Source organism: Leptomonas pyrrhocoris (assembly GCF_001293395.1).
Source record: "Leptomonas pyrrhocoris isolate H10 chromosome Unknown, whole genome shotgun sequence".
Lineage (NCBI taxonomy): Eukaryota > Euglenozoa > Kinetoplastea > Trypanosomatida > Trypanosomatidae > Leptomonas > Leptomonas pyrrhocoris.
Window position 1 is genome coordinate 1395707 of NW_015438358.1, and position 21245 is coordinate 1416951.

General features: G+C 57.8%; 7 protein-coding genes across 9 annotated transcripts; all 7 read right to left on the reverse strand.

The window, feature by feature from the left end:
• Positions 1 to 1157: 1157 nt before the first annotated feature.
• On the reverse strand, positions 1158 to 1625 carry ABB37_01514 (putative membrane-bound acid phosphatase; the record flags this gene model as incomplete). The annotated part of the gene is made up of 1 exon (XM_015798047.1): positions 1158 to 1625. One exon carries the CDS (start codon positions 1623 to 1625, stop codon positions 1158 to 1160), a length of 468 nt encoding a protein of 155 aa, XP_015663567.1.
• A 165-nt stretch (positions 1626 to 1790) lies between these two features.
• On the reverse strand, positions 1791 to 3027 carry ABB37_01515 (putative membrane-bound acid phosphatase; the record flags this gene model as incomplete). The annotated part of the gene is made up of 1 exon (XM_015798048.1): positions 1791 to 3027. Exon 1 carries the CDS (start codon positions 2886 to 2888, stop codon positions 1791 to 1793), a length of 1098 nt encoding a protein of 365 aa, XP_015663568.1. The 5' UTR covers positions 2889 to 3027.
• Positions 3028 to 3575: 548 nt separating this feature from the next.
• Positions 3576 to 6483, reverse strand: ABB37_01516 (putative Molybdenum cofactor biosynthesis protein; the record flags this gene model as incomplete). 2 transcript variants are annotated; one of them, XM_015798050.1, is made up of 1 exon in its annotated part: positions 3576 to 6483. In XM_015798050.1, exon 1 carries the CDS (start codon positions 6081 to 6083, stop codon positions 3576 to 3578), a length of 2508 nt encoding a protein of 835 aa, XP_015663570.1. In that variant the 5' UTR covers positions 6084 to 6483. The 2 variants fall into 2 exon arrangements, with proteins under 2 accessions (XP_015663570.1, XP_015663569.1); XM_015798049.1 differs by having other exon boundaries at positions 3576 to 6471.
• Positions 6484 to 6939: 456 nt separating this feature from the next.
• Positions 6940 to 8860, reverse strand: ABB37_01517 (hypothetical protein; the record flags this gene model as incomplete). The annotated part of the gene is made up of 1 exon (XM_015798051.1): positions 6940 to 8860. Exon 1 carries the CDS (start codon positions 8434 to 8436, stop codon positions 6940 to 6942), a length of 1497 nt encoding a protein of 498 aa, XP_015663571.1. The 5' UTR covers positions 8437 to 8860.
• A 1167-nt stretch (positions 8861 to 10027) lies between these two features.
• ABB37_01518 (putative coatomer gamma subunit) lies at positions 10028 to 12860 on the reverse strand (the record flags this gene model as incomplete). Its single annotated transcript, XM_015798052.1, has 1 exon — positions 10028 to 12860. Exon 1 carries the CDS (start codon positions 12620 to 12622, stop codon positions 10028 to 10030), a length of 2595 nt encoding a protein of 864 aa, XP_015663572.1. The 5' UTR covers positions 12623 to 12860.
• Positions 12861 to 13553: 693 nt separating this feature from the next.
• On the reverse strand, positions 13554 to 18705 carry ABB37_01519 (hypothetical protein; the record flags this gene model as incomplete). 2 transcript variants are annotated; one of them, XM_015798054.1, is made up of 1 exon in its annotated part: positions 13554 to 18705. In XM_015798054.1, the coding sequence occupies exon 1, from the start codon at positions 18501 to 18503 to the stop codon at positions 13554 to 13556; it is 4950 nt and encodes a 1649-aa protein (XP_015663574.1). In that variant the 5' UTR covers positions 18504 to 18705. The 2 variants fall into 2 exon arrangements, with proteins under 2 accessions (XP_015663574.1, XP_015663573.1); XM_015798053.1 differs by having other exon boundaries at positions 13554 to 18669.
• A 449-nt stretch (positions 18706 to 19154) lies between these two features.
• ABB37_01520 (putative mitochondrial hypothetical protein) lies at positions 19155 to 20532 on the reverse strand (the record flags this gene model as incomplete). The annotated part of the gene is made up of 1 exon (XM_015798055.1): positions 19155 to 20532. Exon 1 carries the CDS (start codon positions 20427 to 20429, stop codon positions 19155 to 19157), a length of 1275 nt encoding a protein of 424 aa, XP_015663575.1. The 5' UTR covers positions 20430 to 20532.
• Positions 20533 to 21245: the final 713 nt, after the last annotated feature.

The window sequence follows — 21245 nt, forward strand, 5'->3', positions numbered from 1 at the left end:
CCCGGCGTAGCACGTTCCAGGCGGCGTGACCTCACCGACTTGTACGACGAAAACAGTAACAGTCCAACCAACAACAGAAAAAGAAAGAGGAGTGAAGAAAACCACTGCGACAAAGGAAAAATAACCGAGGGGGAAACAAAGAGAAAGAAGAGAAGAGATTTCCTGTTAAATATGTTTAGGTGTTAATGCTTAGAAGGCGTATGTGCTTCTCGGTCAAAAATAAAAAAAAAAAGATGACGGAGTAGAGCAACGGTGGGACGCACATGCCTAATTAATGGGTGCGCCACATTCAACACGAAGCATAACAACCCAAACTTAAAACACATTTTTTTTTAAGCAAAAAATAAAGAGAAAACCTTAGAAAGCTAGGAGCAATGAATCGAGAGAAAGACGAAGAGAGGGATACGGAAGGCACTCTTCAGATGATACGTGCGGGGACATCTTGATGCTGCGCGCAGAGTAACCCACCGTGAAACAAAATTGGGAAATGTGAACGACGTTAGAAGCGCTTCTCGCTCCTTCACACAACACGCGCAACAGTGATGGCCGGACGTGTGAGTTTGTGTTTCTGTGTGCCCGAATACGTGCATTTGCTCGTCGATGCGCATCTCCAGATAAACGGAAGATACACACATATATACGAGCTACCATCCAACTAAACACGTTAGATATTTCGTTGAAAAGGAAAAAAAAGGAAATATCTGCACTGCACGGTGATGAGACTTTTATTGGGAAGTGGTGCTGCTGAGACCCATAAAAAAAAGGAGAAACGAAAGAACCGCTAAAAACGAGAAAAAGGTTTTTTTTTCTTTAGGCTCTAGAACGGTAGCAGGGAGGACAAATGGGAGCATTCGTTGGTCAAGCAACGTTCCGACGAGATGAACCAACACGCGACGCCTCCTTTGCCTGTGCTACTCACGCAACGTGGCGCATTTACAAGGAAAAGAAAGAAATGGGGGTGGGGTGGAATGGAGAGAGGAAGAGCGGTGGGTGAGTGTTGGTTGTGCATGCGAGTGCGTTGACCGCACACGAGCGCCACCGCATCGCTGCGCAACGCACCACATCAAACGGAGAGGGGGGAAAAGAAAGGAATGGCAAAGAGAGACGCGCCTGTTCAGTTTAAAGCGCAGAGAGTAGAGGCAGCAAAAGAGGGCCGCTTACCCCATGTCGCAGTCGCGGACGGGCCTGCCTTCCGCAGAGTACTTCGTTTCAGAGGTGGGGCTGCGGCGGCGGCGCAGCAGTGCAACGACGTTCATCGTCACGGCGACGGCGATGAGCGCGCCGACCGCGAAGGTGGCGGTGGCGATGCCGGCGGCGGCGGCGTTGGAAACGCCGGGCGTGTGCACCGTGTTGTCGACGGGCTTGTTGGTGGCGGAGTCACCGGCACCGGCCGGAGTCTTGGTGGGGGCTGCGGTGGTACTGTCGATCGCCGTGAGGCAGGTCGCGGCATTGCACGAACAGCGCATTGTGTTGGCGTCGAGGACGTAGTCGGACTGACAGGAATGGGCGGGGCAGAGGGAGCGGTAGAAGTTGCACGTGCCGGAGACCGTCGCATTACCGGCGAGTTCCTCAGCGGCGGTGGGGCAACGCAGGACAGTCTTGGCCTCAGCGTCCAGCAGGCACATGCCCTGCGGGCTGGTGCCGGCGGTGAACTTGACGTAACGCTTGAAGTCGGCGACTGGGCAAATGTTGTCGGTGGCGTTGTAGTTCACGCCGGCGGCATTACGGCACTGCAGCTGCCACGCGCTGTCCCACGAAAATGTGAAGTTCGTCTCGGGGGTTTGGCCGGGTCACCCGCGCAGCACGCGCACGCCGTGAGCGCCATCGGAGGTGCGCTTCACCAGCTCCAGCACCAGGGTCTGCGAGTACGGTGGCAGCACGGCATTCACGCTGCTGTCGCCGAGCGTGCCCCAGACAGGGCCGAGGGTGACGTCGTGTGCGCTGTACTGCATCACCTTGAAGGTGTTCGTGCCGGCGAGGAAGCCGTCGATGTTCTTCACCACCTGCTCCAGGAAAGGCTGGCCGCGGCCACCCTGCTGCACCACGAATTCGTCGCTCGCGTTGTAGTACCACATGTAGCGGTACGCAGCCGCCACAATCTCCTGCAGGTCTTTGTAGTGCTTCTCCGCCAGCGCAGGCAGTTGGCCAATGGACCTCTTTGCCGCGGCGATGTCCCACAGCATGGAAACGCACTTCCAGCGCTTTGCGTAGTCGCTGAAGAAGTTCTCACTGTGGAGCGACGCGCCCAGCGCTGTCAGGCTGCTGAACTTGGGGAAGCGGGCGTCCACCAGGGGGTTTATGCGTGCCGCCTGCGCGTCCGCCGCGTGCAACCCGTACAACGACACCCACGGTTGCAAGTACGTTTGCAGAACGAAGCCACCGGACCCTGACAAGATGTGAATCGCCGGGATGAGGCGACCGGAGTTGGGGAAGAGGCCGGACAGCAGCAGGTTCGCACTCTGCAACGTGCGCAGCACGTCCGTCGAGTACGTCGAGACGACGTCCAGGTCGTAGCTCTCCGACGTCAGGAAAGCCTTGTCCACGACGGTGGTGTCGGTGGTGTAGCGCTTGCGCAGAAAACTGCCGACGTTCACCATCATCTGTTCACCTTCCGGGTTAAGGTAGCCGCATGGCGTGGCACCGCAGATGGCTGTGGTGTTGTAGCTCGGCACGGCGGAGCGGGAGCCGTGGCGGTGCAACACCTGCACCTGCTGCACCACCCACTCCACCGCCGCGCTCGACGGCGCAGGGAGGCAGGTGACGGCCAGCAGGGCCGCTGTCGCGACGAGCACACATAGCCGATGCACACGGCGCGGCAACGCAGCACGCATGGAGTGATTCCTCGAATGGCTGCAGTTAGCGTCGCTGCCCGCGGAAAAGAGGGTCATTCTTTAGAACTTAGAACGAAAGAAAGCTGTTGTGCTTTATCGGGTTTTTTTTTTAAAGAGAGAGAGAGATCGACAATAACGAAGGTGTTTGCGGGTATTCTTTCGTTGAAAGTAAACGGTGCGGGAGAGCGATTTTTTCTTCAGCGTTGCGGTCGCGCAGAGCCGGTATTGCGTTTGTGAATGCAGAAAGCACAGGAAAGAGATAGAAAAAAAAAGAGAGTGGGGAGGGGATGGGGGTCCGCTTGCGAAGCTTAAAGAGTTGGCCGCATGCCAGCATAGAGTGAAGGCATCCAGAATGTTGGCGGTGTTGGAAACTGCTCTGCGTAGTCTTCTGTTCTCATCGTCAAGGCGAGCTCAAAACGCTTCCGTTGCCCGGTGAAGCCACTGCAACGTCTCGATTTCTCCAATCTCCACCCAAATGTCGCATATTTACGGCTATTCATTTCCTCATGAGGCAACACGTGAATATAAAAAAGGAATCAGTAATAAACGCATTATCAGGATACTTGTATCTTCGGTCCACGGCTTTGTAGGTGTGTTGCACCGCAACCATATTCCAACCGTCTCGATTCAACGGAGGGGCGTGCCATGACAACTGAGACGTCTCGGAAGGATCAACAATCTCATTTTTTCCTTTTCCAAGACCACGAAAAGGAAAGACGCGAATCGACACAGCTGTTATCAGTATCACCTCCTCCTTGGAATTGTTCGCTTCATACTCTTCTTCAGCTTCTTCGGCGGCGGAGGCGGCACTTCTTCCTCTTCCTCTTCTTCAGCGTCTTCGTTCACCGCCTCTTCCTCCTCGTTTGCTTCAGCGTCCTCATCGTCGTCGACCTTACGCGTTCCTTCGTCCCACGAGCTGTGCTGCACCGGCCGCATCGCGCTCGCCTTTTTCTTGGATGGGGTCGTTGCCGCAGCGCTGTGTTTTGTCGACTTACCGCGACGCGTCACCGCCACCTCCTCTTCTTCCTCTTCGTCAACCGTTCCCACATCTGCCTCTGCGCTGTCTTCCTCCTCCTCTTCTGCAGCCGGTTCGTCGTCTTCCCCTCCTTCAACAGACACGGCCTCGTTCTCGTCCTCCTCTTCCACCGCTGCCGCTCGACCCTTTTTGTGCGACGATGCTGTCGTGGTGGCGGCGCGTTGCTTGCGGGCTGCGCTGATTTTGCCCTTGTTGTGCTTCTTCGCGGCCGCAGCCAAGCTCGCGTGCGAAGGCTTGCGGGTTGGCGTCACAACCTCCTCTTCTTCCTCTTCCTCCTCCACAGCCGCCTCTGCGCTGTCTTCTTCATCCTCCTCTGCCTCCGCCTCCTCCGCCGCCTGTTGACGTCGCTGGGCAGCGCTGGTGGCCGTCGCAGTCGCCCTTCTCCCTGCTGCCTTGACCGACTTGTGCGCTGCTGCGCTCGCCGTGGAGCCCCGCTTGGTCTTTTTGCCGCCTTTGCTGGGCTCGACCTCGTCCTCGTCGTGCGTCACCTCCGCTTCCTCCGCCTCCTCGGCGGCTTCGTCGTCTTCCAGGACTGCCTCCTTGTCCGGCACTTCGTCCGTGTCCGCTTCGGCTGAAATGGCGCCACGTCCCGATTTTCTGGCAAGACGGCCCTTGTTCGGTCGCCGATGCTCCATTGCGTCCTCCTCCTCTGCCTCCTCGTGGTGCGCCGCAGCGTCACGTGCGGCCTTCAACGCCGCCTTTGCGCTCATAGCGGACACGACCGGACGGCCTTCGCGTATCATACTCGCCTTCGACACGTGCTTCAGCTTACTGGGCGTGGTTGCCGGCGCGGTTGGTGCCGCGTTTGTGACGGCAACCTGCGAAGGCACAGCCCCGTCGGCAGCAGAGGGGCTAGTAGGAACAACCCGTGAGCCATCAACGTACTTGCGCCGGGGGTGTAGCTCTTGAAGCCGCTTCTCGTGCTTCGACGTGCGCCACCACGCACCGGCGTCGCCGGGAGCATTTGGGTCCTCCGCATCGTCAACACCGGCAACCGAAGATGTGCGGCGTATGACACGTTGCGGCACGACGCCCTGCTCATCACCTTCCGTATTTCCAACGCCGTGCGCCGCGTTGGTGGCAGATTGCTGTTGGGCGTTGCCATCCTGCTGATTTGCGAGTGACTCCGCTGAATTCGACGTAGCTGCTGCTGCTGCTGTGCCAGACGAGTTATTGCCGTTAGTCGTCGCCTCTGTGAACGCCTTAGGAGGCGCGATGGCTGGCACTTCACCTCCATTTCGGATGCCACTGTCTACAAGCGGGCGATCCGGCTCGGACATGAGCAACTTAGTGAAGTCGTTGCGTCCGCCACGCTTCGCCAGCACAAAAGCCTCCCCAAGACTCAGTCCGTCCTCCTGTGCACCTGGAAGCCCCTTCAGCATGTCGTACAGCGTCACGGTGGCCATGGTGGCACCCGTCAACGCCTCCATCTCCACCCCGGCTTTGCTCTCCGTCGCGACCGTGCAGAAGCAGTAGAGCACGCTGTACTCGGGGCGGGTGGGCGACTGGCTGGGGGTCGAGGTGCGGCGCCGCAGCACGACGCGGTGGGGCATCTGGGACGGGCGTGGGGCCTGCAGCACCTGCCGCCGCCGGAAGGTGAAGGAGCACCGCTGAATGGGTGTCGGGTAGCAGAATGGGATGAGGGAGCTCACCTGCTTCACCGCGTTGGTGCCGGCCACGACGGCGGTGGCGAAGAGCGGGCCTTTTTTGCTCGTGTAGTACTCCTCGACAATGGGCACGGCGGGGGTGGCCGCCCCCACGGCTTCGCCGATGGAGGCGCTGGCAAGCGCAGGAGAAGACGCAGGCGTTAGCAGGTGCTTCATGGACTGCAAGTAGACGTTAGTGGTGGGCGGCACGACGACCGTGGCAACTGCAGTGGCCAGCCGATACAGCGGACGACGGGCCGAGTTGGGCGGTGCGTGAGCCGACTCGTCTGACACGAGCGCCAACGGCGCCGCTGCGGAACTGTTTCCGTCTGTCCCGTTAAGGAAGTTTTTATTACCAGCCTCTGCCTTGCCGCTCTTCGCTTTCGATGAAGCAGCGGACGACGGGTGACCTTTGCCGTCGCGTTTGGCGGCTGCGCTGCCTGCACGACGGGCAACGGACGCACTGGCACTTCCGCTGCTGCCCGATCGACGCAGATTTCGCCGCAGCACGTGACCCCGCTGCGGTGGCCCTTTCTTTTTGGCCAACTGAATGAGGCAGCGATGCAGCATGATCGAAGAAGAAAAAAGAAAGAGCGAGGGAAGGAGGTGGTGTCAACACTCCGTATTTGTTCGTCTTTTGTTTTGTAGATTTATGATTCAACGTCCCAAACAGCGAGTTCTATGTACCGTAGATCGGGCTTACTTCTATGAGGAATCGCGAACTGAAGTGATTGTATGGGGGATGTGGATAAATGCAAGAAATGCCCACTGAAATGGAGTCCTTTCGATAGTTGAACCGTGCTCGTCTCCTTCGTATAAGACCTCGCTTGGTTTGTGCGGAATAACGAAAGAAGAAGAATGTCGGTGTCACTGGGTCCGAGGCAGACAGAGGAGCTGTTCCGTTTCCTTTTGTTTTCCCCTACGGGTGCTGACGCCTCCTTGCTGTACCACCGCTGCCTGCCAGTCACACTCGCACGAAATGGAAAGCAACGATGATGGTATTGAATGAGAAATTGGAAATGCCAAAGAAACGGTTTACCAAGAGACGCACCAGAAGTAAAAGGTTGGGAGAAAGGAGGTGAACATACCAAGGCGCTTCAGTCCTGCAAACACACAAATCTGGCGATGGAAGGCTTCGTATCTTGCACGTATTTCGCTCGGGTGCAATTTACAGCTTTGCCTCCACAAGAACGCCGCAAGACGTGAGCGTGCTCGGCCACTTCTGTTTTATGGAAGAGTACGACGAGGGCAAATTACGCCGTTTGGAACCACCGGCATTCAAAGCTCTATTGTTACCTTTGGGGAAGGAAATAAGGCGCTGCCGCTCAGATCTTCGCTACAGGAAAACTCAGTCGCTCTCTCCTCTCATGAAAAGGTCTGTTTCCTTTTCGGTTAACACAGCGCTCTCGCGTTCAACGCCGTCGATTCATTTTTGCCAGCAACGCAAACATCGTTGGAGGTTTTCGAACGCGTCGGAGGCGACATGCAACACGTCCTCCCGCAGATGCGTGTCTCGCATTTCCCCCTCTTCTTCATAGTCTCGGTTCACCTGGGAAAACAACGGATGGGCCACGGGAGTGCCAACGCTCATCTCGCAACTCTCCTGATTATCCTTTCTCATAGGGAAAGCCTCCTCATTTCGGAGATGCGCCGGGGTGCCGCGACTGAGCGATCCTCTTGTGTCACCCTGCAGCACGGCGCCCTCATCAGAGAGACACAGAATGGGACTGATGTCTTCTAGCGACCCGGGGGAGTAGACGATGGTGCTGTCCACAGAATTCACAATTCGCATTCTGCGATGACCCTGCGGTGTTACCGCTGACACCGCAGTTGGTTCATCAGTGTTGACCGCGGCAGCAGTCATGACTTGCCAGGATGGGACTTCCACGTCGAGCAGGCGCGCCGGCATACACAAGTGGGCAAGTCCTCTGCGTGAGCTTGGAAGCGTAGATAAGGCAGAGGTGGCCCACGTCGACGAAGGCGGCACCGCCACGGGTACGCCGCTCTGCCGCTCCTTGTACGGGTCGAAAGACGCACATTCTGCGTTGGACGTCGGAGCGGGGCTGAACACCCTTTCGCAATACAGAGAGCTGCAGAGCGGCATATTCGTTGACACGGAGGTGAAACAGTTGTTTGCGCTGTTGTCGCCGCCGGAAGTCTCCGTGCGGGTGTGCGTCTTCCACGAGACCTCGGCAGAAAGAAGAGATTTCCCCGTTTCAGTTGCGTTGCTTGCACATTCTCGGCACGTCTCGTTGCGTTGACACGTTGGCGAGCTTGCACGGCCATGTGTGTTTGAGTGCAATCGTGCGCGCTTTACAGGCTGTTGGTCGGGCGTGCCGTTCTCCTGAACCGTCTTCGCAGCGAATTGCGTTGAACTTTGCCCAAGACTGGCCTTCTCCTCTTCTTCCCGCCGCTCTTGTGGATCGCTTTGACTGTCACCGTTGTTGTCCTTCTCTGCGGTGAGCAACTCGGTTGCCGCTGGAGGGCGAGAGCGGCGCCGCGTTGCTGGCAGATGTAATTCCTCCGCTTCGCTTCTTCCCCCTCCCAGCGCATCCAGAAACGTGTCGTACGACGGCAAGACAAAGGGCACTGCGGTTCGCGCGCTGTCGCTAGCGTCGCCGCCATGATCATGTGGAGAGGAGCAGGGGAAAGTCTCGGTTTGCCTGATTGGCCACCTCACCGTGCTGGACGAGGAGGGCGGACTAGTAGTAAGAGCAGCAGAACGAGTGCGAGCAACTGCCTTGCTAATCAACAAGGATGGTGGCGGCGGTGTGGGGCTACGGTTGGTGATGTCCGCCCCCAACACACGCGTGGTCGAGCTTTGTGAGGTCTGGGAAAGACTGCACGGCGCGGGGAGCGGCGAGGTCTCACGCTGCGAGCCAGGCAGGTTCTGTTGCTGCGATCGGCTGCGCATCCACGACATGGTTGCACCTTGATTAAAAAAAGAAGAAGAGAGAAACCTTAACAAGGAAAGCACTACGAAATTGTAGGATGCACATATATATATAGAGAGAGAGAAAACGAAGAGCAGCAGTAATGACTATCGGTGACGTTGGACGTCCATTGAATGTGAATCTATGTTTCTGTGTTCAGTAAAAGAAATACGTTGCGTATACGCTCGAGAGAGGGGAAAAAAAAACAGGCGTTGTAGTGACGAAACGCACGGAAACACCTGCAGCAGAAGTTGATTGGTGAGTTCGCGTGAGAACAAAAAAGAAAGAAAGAGCAGAAGTGAATATAGAGAAGGTTGGCGTTACTGCACTCGCTACAATTCGACACCGACAACGAGGCTGGTTTTTAAGGAGGGATGAAACAAAAGATGTCCGCTGCTTCTTCCATCCTTTCTCTTTAAAGGAAAATGAAAGATGGGAGGCATGAAAGGGAGAGGCAGAGATGTGTGAAGAGTAGAATTGCCCCTTCCCGAAAGCAGTGGTGCTTCACCACAACGACGCCGTTCGTGGCATTCTCAGCAACGCAGGGGTTTTACTGGCAGAGCCGCGCCTGTCTCAACGTGCCAGTCATTCCACTGCGTACGCACCAATGCTGTTAGCGCTGTCAACGTCGTTGTTGTTCCCCACAACGAGGAGAAACCGGACATTCACGCCAACAGTGACACAAAGATGCGACAGCTGCGCCAATTGCGTTGCTTCCGCATCACACCTCCCTCGCTTGCCGTCGATCTCACTAACTCGCCTACCGAGGACGGTTCCTCGACACGTTGTCTTGCATCGTGAGTTTCTCTCTTGCATGGTTCGATTATCCCTTCTTCACTTACCACAAAGCACACGATGAGCACGTAAAACGCAACTGTACTTAAGCCCATTAAAAGGACAAAACTCCAAAAAGAAAACAGACACAAGGGAGGAAACCCCGACGAGCGCCTCGCCTACGGCGACCGTGAAACGCAAACACAGCGAATAGCGCGTACGACGTTAAGTGTTGTTGCTGGCATTTTTGCCCTTTTTCTTTCTTCCCGTTCTTCTTCCCCACGATGTCCGCCAACAAAGAGGGAGAAATCAAATTGGGAGAGTGTGCGTAGAGAAGGTAGAGGTAACCGCGAAGCAACGCAGCATTGCGCGGCTGACACTGGAAGGGAGGACGAGAAAACACAAAAAACAATACAACAACAATGGACGTAAATGACAGAAACAACAAATCCACCGCTGTTCCACCGTACTTGCATCTGCTCAGTGGGGCTTGCATTTTTTCACGTCTCTGCGGAGTTGCTCAAAAACCGAGAAGACAGAAAGAAAACGGAGGTTTCCTTTCAAAGTCCAGTCGGAGTGACAGCAGCCGTGTGAACAAGGCAGTGACGATGAAACGACAACAAACACCGCCAACAACGAAACAGAGAAGCAAACACCCACAACACACAAACAAACAAACAATAGACACATTGATATAAGCGCCATCGGCTTTGACCGTGAGGAGGTGGTCGAAGGCCCGCCGTGTACTTCTTTCTTTCTGCACAGATACCTCCACGCACGCAAACACACACGCACAGCAGCGCTTGACTACCCTAGCAAGGCGTTGGCTAGGTATTCCCGAACCTCCGCAGAGCCACCGCGCAGCGCCAGCTGAAGGGCCACCCTATTATCGGTCGCGATGAACACCTTCGCCTGCACTAACACCAACGTGTGCGCCTCGTCCGCCAGCACGCCCGCCATCCTCAGCACGTGCGACGCTGTCGTGATCTTCTCCGGCACACCGCCCTCGATGTACATGCCAAAGAAGCTGGCGAGCTGCTGGGCCGCTTCGGTCAAGTTCTTCATTGAGTGCAACGCGAAAGTGCCTGCCGTCTCGTTCGCCTCCTGCCCCTTCCACTTGCCGTCCATCTCGCTGCCGAGGTTGATGGGGGAGATGAAGTCGCTCACGTCCACGTCGAAGCTCTCCATGGGGTACTCGTCCTGGTCCTCCGGTGTCCCTTCCTCGCCCGCCTCGGCCATCGAGAAGCGGAAGGTCGTCCGCACCTCGCCGCTTGGGAACTCCCCGGGCTCGTAGCGGAGCACGACGTAGCCGTACTGCGTCTCGCCGGGGTTGATGCTCTCGATCGGGACGGCGTAGAGCGGCTCCGCCTCGAGCTCCTCGGTGTCGGTCACCACCAGCACGTTCCGAAAGAGAAGAGCGTCCATCATGTTCTTCACCTTGAACTGCAGTACCAGGTGCGCCGGGTACGCGTGTTTCGTAACGGACACAACGTACTCGTTGTCCGCATCGGTAAGGAGAAGCGGCTCCGTGCTCTTTGCCGGCTCGCCCAGCTCGCGCAGCTGCTTCACGTGACGTAGTGCATCGCGGCCCTGGAGGATGGCCGGGGTAGCCAGCGGCAGCCCGCCAGCGCTGGCCGAGTTTGTCGAGGCGACAAGAGCCGCTGCCATCACATCCCCCTCCGTCGTGCCGCCGCCCACCGTCAGCTCCGCCTTCTGGGCGCTGCGCACGACCTGGCGGTGACGTGAGACGGCCTCGGCCACATCGTGCACGTACGTCCGGACGAGCACCTCGTCGTTGTGCAAGAAGAGCTTCGTGTACAGCACGGCGCGGTCTCGCACCTCGTCGTCGAAGTCGCTGCAGGAGCGCTTTAGCAGCGCCACGATGGAGCGGCGCAGCGTCGGCACGCTGGCGGCGATCTTGGCCAGTGTGGTCACCGCCACTGCGCGCACGTCTGGCTTCTCGAGTGTCGCGTTGTTGTAGACGTAGCGGACAAAGCGGCGCGGGTTGGCGCAGTTCGGCACCTCCTCTCCAAGGTGCATGAGCACCCGCTTTGTGATCTGCGAAAACTCGCAGTCGTCGATAAACTCGGCGAGGTGGGTGAGGACGACCTCGTTGGAGTTGGGGTTGGACTTGGAGATGTCCAACATCGCGTCCACCACGCTCTGCTTCAGCGAGCTGCTGCCCTCGTCGCTGAGGGCACGGAAGAGGAAGGCGAGCAGGGTCTCGTACTTGTTCGGGAACTTCGCATTCAGCACGCGCATCGCATCGACGATGGTCAGCTTCAGCTCGTCGCCGAGGTCGCTCATGTAGCTGCCAGAGGAGAGCTGCGTGAGCAGGCGCTCAATCGTGCCCTCGGTGCCGGTCTTCAGGAGGCAAGTGATGGCCAAGGTGACAATGATGCGGTTGGAATCCAGCGTAAGGGATTCTAGCTCGGCGTTAATCGGGGCCACGGCTGCGGGGTGCGCGGTCGAGATGCGGCTGATGAGAAACACCGCGGCGAAGCGCAGCACCGGGTTCTGCGAGCTGAGGTACAGCTGCAGCATCGTCACGACCGGTGTTAGCTCCTTGTCTGACACGTTGCGCAGAGAGCAAATGGACTTGGCTGCCTCGAAGGCGGTCATATCACTGCGGTGCAGCATGGACACGACAAACGTGTAGATGCCCAGCGAGCTGGAGAAGTCGTCCTGCATGAGCTCCGTGCACATCTTGATGACAAGGCAGACGGCGAGGGATGAGCGGATGCGGCCTGTCGTGGCGTCCTCGATGAGGCGATCCACCGAGAGTCGGTCGTTGTTGCGGATCTTGTGCAACAGGGCGATGGCGGGGTACTGAGCCTTCGCCCGCTCCCGCATCACCTCGTTCAACTGCGTCGCCCACTTGCGCGGCATCTCCGGTTGCGTGTGCGACATGTGAATGCCCGTCACTAAGGCTGCCGTCACGACGTTCGGGTTGCGTGACGTCATGCACTCCACAATCGTGCGGTCCATCGAGTTGTACATGCTGCTGTCCATCACAGAGTAGAGGGCACGAATGGCACAGCTCTTGTCGGGGTCGCCCTTCTTCTTGATGTCCGTCATGAGCGCGTTCGACGCCATGAAGCTCTCCCCCACCAGCGGACTCAGCTCTTTCATCAAAATGTACTGCAGCCGACGCAGCTTTGCGTGGTTCGATTGCATCAGCTTCGTTGACATAAAGAAGACGTCCGTCGCCTCCGCCTCTGTCAGCCGCACGCCGATCGACATGAGGTAGAGCACCTGGGTCATGGCTTGGATGGAGCGCTCCTCATCGAGAGGGGTGTTGTTGAAGACACGGCACTCCTGCAGCGCAGAGGCCTTGTCCAACCCCTCGAAGGGAAGCACCTCCTCTTCCTCATCCTCGTCGAAGCGAGAACCGTTCTCCATGATTTCTATTTTGCCTTTTTTTTATTGCTCCGTCAATGAATAAAGCGTTGGAAAGGGGGGGGGGGGGAAGAGAAAAAAGAAGACCGAAAGGGATGCCCTAAGTCAGCTTTTTTTCTCGGTGCTAATGACTGAATTTGCCCATATATTATCACGCGAGCACCACTGGGGAATTGGTATCGTGTCACAGCCCTGCAAAGGAAGACGGCAACAAACGACGTAGCGCACGGATGTATGCAGCTTCAGCGACATCAACAACAAGCAGCAGACAGTTTACGTGAAAAGAGGAGACGAAAAGGGATGAAATGGAAGAGGAAGAAGAACGACGCATCCCTGTCACGCGGAGAGGTTCGCTGCAGTACAGAAAAGCCACCCGGTGCGCTGTGGGCAGGAGGGGCCCAACTTGATTAAAAGAAAAAGAACATGACCCGAACGAGACCCCAGAAGGAGCGAAGTATCCAACCCGAAGTGCGCACTCCAGCAGATGCGAAACAAATACATTAATTTTTGTTTCGTTTCGAATAAAAAATAGTTGTTGCACCAATCAAGTGTACAGAGTGAATCGCCTTCATGTGCGCGAAGATACACAGCTCAGAGAAGTGCTACAGGAAACGAAGTACATCCAAAAGACGCTGTAGTAGTGCACGAGGTTCCCCCCTCCCCTTACATGTTCCAAGATCTGTCGTCGCTGCCGCTTCAGTGGTGTGAAGATACTGCGACAGCAAAAAAAGGAGAAAAACGGGAATAGATAATTCCGGGAAAACAAAACACTATAATTTACATAAAAGAGGGATTCTGTCAACGTAAAACGTGTTGTTCTTTCGACAACGCCAAAGCCACTTCTGCCCACCACACACGTGTGCAGGAAACATACGCGTACCTGGCGGTCTCTCGTGGAAGGCATAGTGCCAATGCGCAAATTCCCCTGGCGCTTTCACTCGGCGTTGCCATCTTCTTCATTCACCTCCACCTCTTCGTAGTACTCCTCATAGTAGTACTCCACGTCGCACCGCGCGCGGATGCCACGCCACGCCGCCTGAATGCGCGTTGCCGCGGCGATTTCTTCTGGCGTGTGCCGGCAATGCACAGTGCACATGATGCGGTGCGGCGCGGGTGGGCGTGGGATGGGAAAGGCAGCTGCTTGGGCCCCTGAGGGACTGCCAACGGAGGCCGTGGTGGGGGACTGATGGAGCGCCACGCCGTCGTCTGCCGCACTGCGCGTTGTGGACATCTTCCTCGCGGAGTCGGAGTGCGTGGATTCTTCGGCGTCCACTTTCTTCACTTGGTCTGCCTTCTCTTCTTGCACCGTTTCTTCCTCCGTCGTCCCTTCCTCATCGCTGTACGCGCTGGCCGTCGAGGAGGAGGGGCTGCGCGGGCGTCGTGCACTGTACGGCTCGTAGGAAGAGTCGGTGCAGAAGAAGTAGAGCAGCTTGTCGGTAGAGCTGGTCAGCCGGGAAAGGGACTGTGGCAAGGCGCTGCTGCTCGGCGAGTGGTGACCGTGGTCGGTCATCGTGGGCGTCGTCGCAGCAGACCCGCCAGTGTGACAGAAACCGGGCAGCGTCGGGCCACCTTGGCGGAGCGTCAGCGCGTCCGCCGCGTTCAGGACGGCGTCCGTTTCCGCCTCTGCTGCACCAAGGCCGGAGCAGGCAGAGACTCGCATGCAGGGCGGCACCGTCGGTGGTTGAGGAACCTGGAACTTACGGTACGACGGACTCAGAGGTGAGGAGCTGGGTGAGCCGGATTTGCGTGAAGGCAGTCGCCGAAGAGAGCGTTGAATTAACCAAGATCGCGCAAACGCCTGAATCCATGTTGCATACGCGGAGGCAGCATTGGGCGGGAGCTGCTGCATGGCGGGGAGAAGGTCTTCAGCAGAGGGCGACTGTTGCGTGGTTTTTTTGGTGAAGTGGGAGCGCCAGCACACTTGGATGCGCCGTGCCGCAGCGGCGGGAGTAGACGGTAAAGAAAGCAAACGGCCGCTGCCGCTTCGCTGACCGCCTGTAGGAGTGCGATGGGTGCGGTACCACGGCTGAATATGCACGACAGCGTCATGACCGCGCGTCAGCTCTTTCCGCCGCAGGTCATTTGCGTTGTCAGTGTCTATGCGCTGCTGTTTTAGAGGCGTCGCCTTTCGTTGCGCGTGGTGCGCCCGCCAAGCACGCTGAATCCTCCTCGCGTAGCGGTGACGGTCGCTCGCCAGAAAGTCCGAGAACGCGTTCAGTTCTTGCCGGATGCTATACATCCGCCACGTCGCCTGAATCTTCGCTGCAGCTTCGTGCTGGAAAGCCTCCATCTCTGTCCGTCGGGCTGCGCGCCGTCGTGGAAGCCACCGCCGCCCCCACTTTTGTAGTCGTAACGTCGCCACCGCCCCCTCCTCTCGCCGTCTCAGCAGACGCAACTTGTTGGTGCGTTCTTTGGCAAGGTCCGCCCTTTCGATGCGTCCGCGGTGCTTCAGGACATAGCGGTGAACAGCGCGCTTTCGGATCTGTGCGTATCGATACGTCCCGCCCAGCGTACGACGGTCATGGGCACCCGCCAGTACAGCCAAGACAGTCCGCATAGCCGCGACAGCCTCATCTGGATTGAGTAAGTGTGTTTTTAACGCCTTGTCGTGCTCAGATTGCGCATTTGCGAGATAGGATTCGATCGCTTGCCGTTTCTCCGCCAAACACTTGCGAGCAGCAATACGCTCCTGGCATCCGCGCCACCATCGTTGCACACAGGTGATGGAGGTCAGGCGACTCTTGTGAAACGCTTCTTCCGCTAAGCGTCGGTGCACGCGGAGCCGTCGTTGCTCTCTACGCTCACACACACCACGCCAGAATGCCTGAAGGCGGACAATGGCTTTTATTTGCTTCTTGACCACCGTCTGCGCCGCCAGCATGCGCCACCAGCTCTGCACCTTTGCAGCAGCCGCGTGGAGGCGCCTCTCCTCTTTTCGACGGGCGACGAGTTGCTGGTAGTATGTCACACAGGCTCGTCCCCACAGTTCGAGGCTCTCACGGTGACGCAGAAAGGCTTGCACGACACGCACGTGCTTTTCTCGAAGGCGTTCTTGACGCTTACGTTCTCGCTGCGCCGCCTGCAGCCTCCGCCGTCTCCACATACGGAAGCAGCACTGAATGCGAAACGCTTGTGCGTCCTCTCTGCACCGCAGCAGCACGGCCGCGCTGCGCCTCTTTCGTTCGTGGTTTGCCATCCGTGAACGCCACCAGGATTGAAGACGGATGGCTGCACTACGGTACGCGTCTGCCAGCGGGTCAGCGACGAGGCGGGAGTAGCACACCTCTGTTTCCGTGTCGAGCTGTCGCAGCAGTTCCGACGGTCGCACTGTAATGGCAAGGACGGTGGTCGAGTCTCCCGCGTTGTCCGCGTCGTCAGCTCCGCCGCCGTCGCCTTCAGCCCCGTCGAGGTCAGCGGTCATCGTCGCGTCGTGAGGCGTGGTGAAAAGGGTGTCTGTAGGCGACATGCCGGCAGCTCCGTACAGCAGCGCAGTCATGCGCCTGCTTCTCCCAGGTGTGCCGCTGGTGCTGTAGGGCGACACGTCAGCCCCGGTCTCCAGCTTAGCTGCGGAGTTGACGTCACTGCCATCATCCACTACACCGGCCGCAAGACCTTCTTGGTCGCCGTCCGCAGCTGCACCGCTCCCCGCTGCGACTTCCTCATTCTCCATCTGCGTGACGACACTGGCGCGCAAGGTACGGTACCGGCGAAAGGTGCTCTGCGGCAACGTCGTGACGAAGTACGGCGCCGGTTTGCTGGGCCGGCACACCGTTGAAGAGGATTTCCCGCCGGACGAGGCGAGGCGGCTCTTCGGCGGTGTGTGGGCCGACGACGTCGTTGGGTCCAGCGAACGTGTAGGGGAAGTGGACGGCAAGTCACCGCGTGCCGTTGCGGCTTTCCGACTCGACGGCCGTGCATCCTTGACGCTGGCCGCAATCCCCCCTGCGCCGTCTGTGGAAGATGGACAAAGAAGAGCAGGCAGCGGTGCGAGGGCGTCGGCTGCGGTGAGAAACGGCGGGGCGGCGTTGCCACGCTGCGCTTCCTTCACCCAAAAGCGCAGTGCGTCGCCCTTTTTCGCAGCCCGCACGTAGGCCAGCACTTCAGGCGGTAAGTCAGCCGCGAGGTCCAAGGGTGACGCGGACGACGACGACAGAGAGAAAAGGCCCTCGACCAGCATTGTGACGTCCGGGGGATCTGTGGCGCCGTTCGACGTCGTGCGACCTGCAGGCGCACCGGGAAAGGTGAAATCGTGCGACACGTAGGGGAGCAACGGCGCTGCGGCGAGGCGGGACACACCGCTTTTTCTGGCGTGTGCCGCGGCCAGACGTCGTTGGCACTCGTGCTGCTTTGCGTCTGCGGGACTCAGGTACCGCGTCGCGCACCCCATGGCCATTTCGCAGTGCTGCACTTCCACTGGACCAGCTGGATCGCACCAGGCCGCCATGGTGGCGATGAAGTGATGGCCGTGTATGATCTGCCGCGCCATTGAAGCGTGAATTGCACACGCGGCTTCGGTGGTCGTGCTGAATGGGTCGTGCAGCGAGTTTTCCGCTGCTTGCAAATAGAAGAAACTGAGCTCCATGCACCGTGCGATGGCTTCCGCCGCGTCGTCGTAGTGCTCAACGTCCAAGAAAGCGACGGCCAAGTTGTAGAGGACGACACCGCACCACACGCCACGGGCGTTCACCAAAGCCTTGAGCAGCTCGTAGGCCGTTCGAGCCTGACCTCCACGGGAAAAACGATCCGCAGTGCAAACCGCAGCGTTGTTGCGCACCGCACACCGCAGCAGCTGGCACCGTGCGGTGTTCGGCTCCGTGCCGTCTGCGAGACAGCATGGCACAGGAGGCTTCCGCTTCTTGGCGGGTTTCTTGATTGCGCTCGAAGAGCGAGCGGAAGCTGAACGACTGTTCCTGCTGGGACCACTGCCGGGCTGTGAGGAACGCTTCCACTCTGGGAAGAGGTTTTCGTCCGCCGACTCGAGGAGGTAGCGCATGGCCGCTTGCAAGTAGGCCTTCTGCACCGCCAGCGGCTCCGCCGTCACGCCGCACCTCACACCGGCGTTGCTCGCGACAACGGTATACATCACTGCAAGCCGCTGCGATGTCTCCGTGCGCCACGCCGCAGCATCTGCAGCGGAGACGGCGACCGTTGCCATCGACGCTGACGCCAACGTCGAGGATGCGCCACGAGAGGACGCGGTAAGGGGCGGCAGGGCAGCAGCAGCAGCAGCTGGGCCATTCGAAGAGAGCTCGCCTTTTCTCGTGCGCGGAGGAGGCGTCGCACTTTCTTCGACAAGGTCCAGCGCCCTTTTTAACTTGCTCAGAGCACCACCGACGTGGCCCTCACACAGCTGTCTCTTCGCCTCCGCCTCCACTTCCTCCGCCTGTGCTACAAAGTGTTGAAACGCGGCTACGGTTAGCAAGGAGCGATCTTTACCTGCCCGAAGTGACGCGCGAGCGCTGAAGGCGTCTTGGGAGAAAACGGAAGACGTCCGAGAGGGACGGTGCGTGGCACTTTTGTTGGCCTTGCGAAGCTGCGCAGCCGAGGCCGGCGGTACCGCGCGAGAGTTGGTTTCTGCCGGAAAGGGAGAGCTGTACATCGAGTTTGTGTGGTCCGCCGCACAGGCAGACGACCGCGGCGCGCCTGCGGCTGACGTGGTGCGGGACGAATTGCCGCCGTGGTCACGATTAAAACCAATAACACCCTTCTGTGGATCCTTTCGCTTCGTTCCTGCACCGGCCGGTGCGGAGGCGCCGCGGTGCTCATCCGGCGTCGCGTGAATGGGTGGAAATGTGACGCTGCACTGCTTCGGCCGTGCACTACTCAGCCGGTGGCCTGCGTGGTCCGACATCGGTGAGGAGAACGACGTCTGGCTGAACTGCATGGGTTCACGTGCTACCTTGATGTATCGCCGGGGACTGAAAAAAAAAAGGAAAAGAAAGATGTATTGAACGGTACGAACCTACAGTGGTGCTGTTTTGGCTGCGTAAAGGGAACAAAACTGATAAGGGTCCTCGCACGACGGTCTCCGCTGTTGTGGTTGTGGTTGCTCGTGTGATGCGCGAGTTTTCCTTTGTGAAAGCGGCTGGAGAACGCCGCAGCAGGAGACGAAAAGAAAGCAAGCAGAATGCGCGGTGTGAGAGTGCAAGATGAGGTCGATCGCAAAAGTAAACGGATAAGGTACGAACAAAGTCCATGAACGCCATCAACACGCACAGCAAGAACGGTGACGCTACCGTTGGAAAAAAAAACAACAACCTCCGCATTGGATGTTCTGGTCATTTCGTGCCGACGTCACGCTGAATTACAAAGCTGACGTTTCCAAAAAATAATAATAATAATAATCGACTAAGTTCCGCATGAACAACGAATGCTTCTTTGTATTGTAGACATTCGTCCGTGCGTATGTACTGTGAGTCTGCCTTCGTTGCGAGATGGAGAGCACCTATTAGTGCAGGTGAGAACAGGTGGAAGAAAAAACCATGACATGTGAAGAAGTGTTGACGAAACAGTAACGACAACTCGCTGCCCAGCCTTAATGATGTGGTGGGTTCCAGCTCCACTGGGCCACCTCCAACGCCATCGTCGCCACCGGCTTGTGATCTGGTGTCGCGCTGAGCCAGTCAAGCGGTACATGACGAACGCCCAACTTCGCACCAAGCAAGGCACCGACCAGCATTGCCCGCTGACATGTCGGTCCTCCAAGTCGGATTGCCTGCACCACTCCTTTCGCAAAGCTCACCGGAGCGCGCGCGATGGCCAGACTTTCGCACACCACCGCCGCGTCTTTCACGGTGCGGCGCACGGGCAACCACCGCTGCGCCGCAGACGCAGCCTGTCGAGACGCAAGTTGCCGCTGAACATCCCACATATGCTGTCTCTGCATACGGAGCACGTCCGCCGTGACGTCGCTGGAAAACGCCGGCACAAAGGGCTGCACGTCTGGAGGGAAGATGGCCGTCGCACCGCGCTCCGCCATGAAGGCGGCATTGCGAGTGGAGTTGGGGTTGCTCTGCAGGTTGCGCATTACGACGCCGAGGGCGGAGAGGGCGTAGTCACGTACCGCCGCGCGCTCCGCTGATGCCGCCTCCCAAGGCGAGCCTTCTTTTCCTTCCGGATCTTCTGGAGTTGCGTCTTCCGGTGCCACGGGGCGAGTTGCGGTATCGGCTGCTTTTACAGAGGATTCAGTGAGGAACTCAACGAAGGGGTCTAGGTACGCCCGCAGCGTCGCATCGCTGGCGTAGGGGTATATGGCGGGTGCCGGAAGCAGACAACACAGGGTGTGTAACAGAGAAGCGTGCTCTTGCTCAAACACGAGTGTTGGGTGCACGGCACCGGCAACACGCACCAGCTGCTCCTGCACGTACGTCACAGGGAAGTCGCCCCGGGCGCTGCTCATGGCGCGAAGCAGTTCAAAAAATAGTAAATACGAAAAGGAGTGATGTTGCAGGGAGTGCGACGCAACAAGGGAGCTGGACAGGGCGTCGCTACCAGTGACGGGTGCCATTTCCGTCCCACGCGGAGGCACACGCGCAAAGGCCAGCGACTCATCAGCGGTATCGGAAGGAGCCGTCGTCCCAGCATCAGCAGAGGACAACGCGCTTGTCCTTCTCTCCTCCTGCACACGCTGAAGGTACGCTTCCACCTCTTCGGGTGTGTAGGCGTTGAGTGGTCGAGCGGCCGCGTCGGCCACCGCGGCACCGACTAACAAGCCCACTTGCTTCTGTTGGACCATGCTAAGTTGCTTGAAGCTGTTCTGGTAGAAGTTGTCCACCACACGCCGAGGCGTGTGTGAAAGCATTGGCGCCATCGTCGAGAACAGTACTTGAAACAGCCGAGGGAAGAGAGTGTCCAATCAGCAGTTAGGAGTAGCAAAACAAAAGTGCTGCGCGACTATCGCGTTGTGAAGCACCTTGTACGGACAACACACACGTTCATGATTGCAATGAGGACCGAACGAAAGCAGAAGGCGTTGGGAGACCGGCGAAGACAAAAGAAGGCAGATCAGTTTTACACAGCGGATGCAATGGGATAGATGAATTACGTCATAGAGAAGGAGAGTAATTAAAACAATAATAACACCAGCGCTAATCGATGTGACGTTGTTAGCGCGGTTAAAAGTACCCGCATTGAGAGGCGTTCGGCGCAGCAGTTTGTTGGGCAGTGCGGCATAAAATGAGATGCATTTCGTTCTCTTTCACTCGACATAACAGTCCCCGAAGAGTGCTTTCCGCTTCTTTCGTGTGTTCTTCTCTTAACATGCTTGTCGTTGTTCTCAAAGAATGTTTCTTCTCTAATGGTAATAGCGTAGTATCTCTTTTTCATCCCCCAATTACATGGAACATGTCCTGGGACTTGAGCACCGTCCTCCGCCAGGACGCAGAAAGAAAACAGGAGAAAACAAAAACCGCAGATATCGATACACACGCCTCCGTCTATATTGCTGCGCGCCTCTTCGAGATAGATCTCACGACGTGAGGAAAAAAAAGGTGCTCTCTACTCGGAGGGGGCGCAACGACACCCCCAACTCGACACGACAACAGCACTCGCACGGGTAACTAAGCGGCAGCAAGGCAAACGGAAAACAAAACAAAACCTCCATGAATTCAGCTTCTGCGTTGTGCGG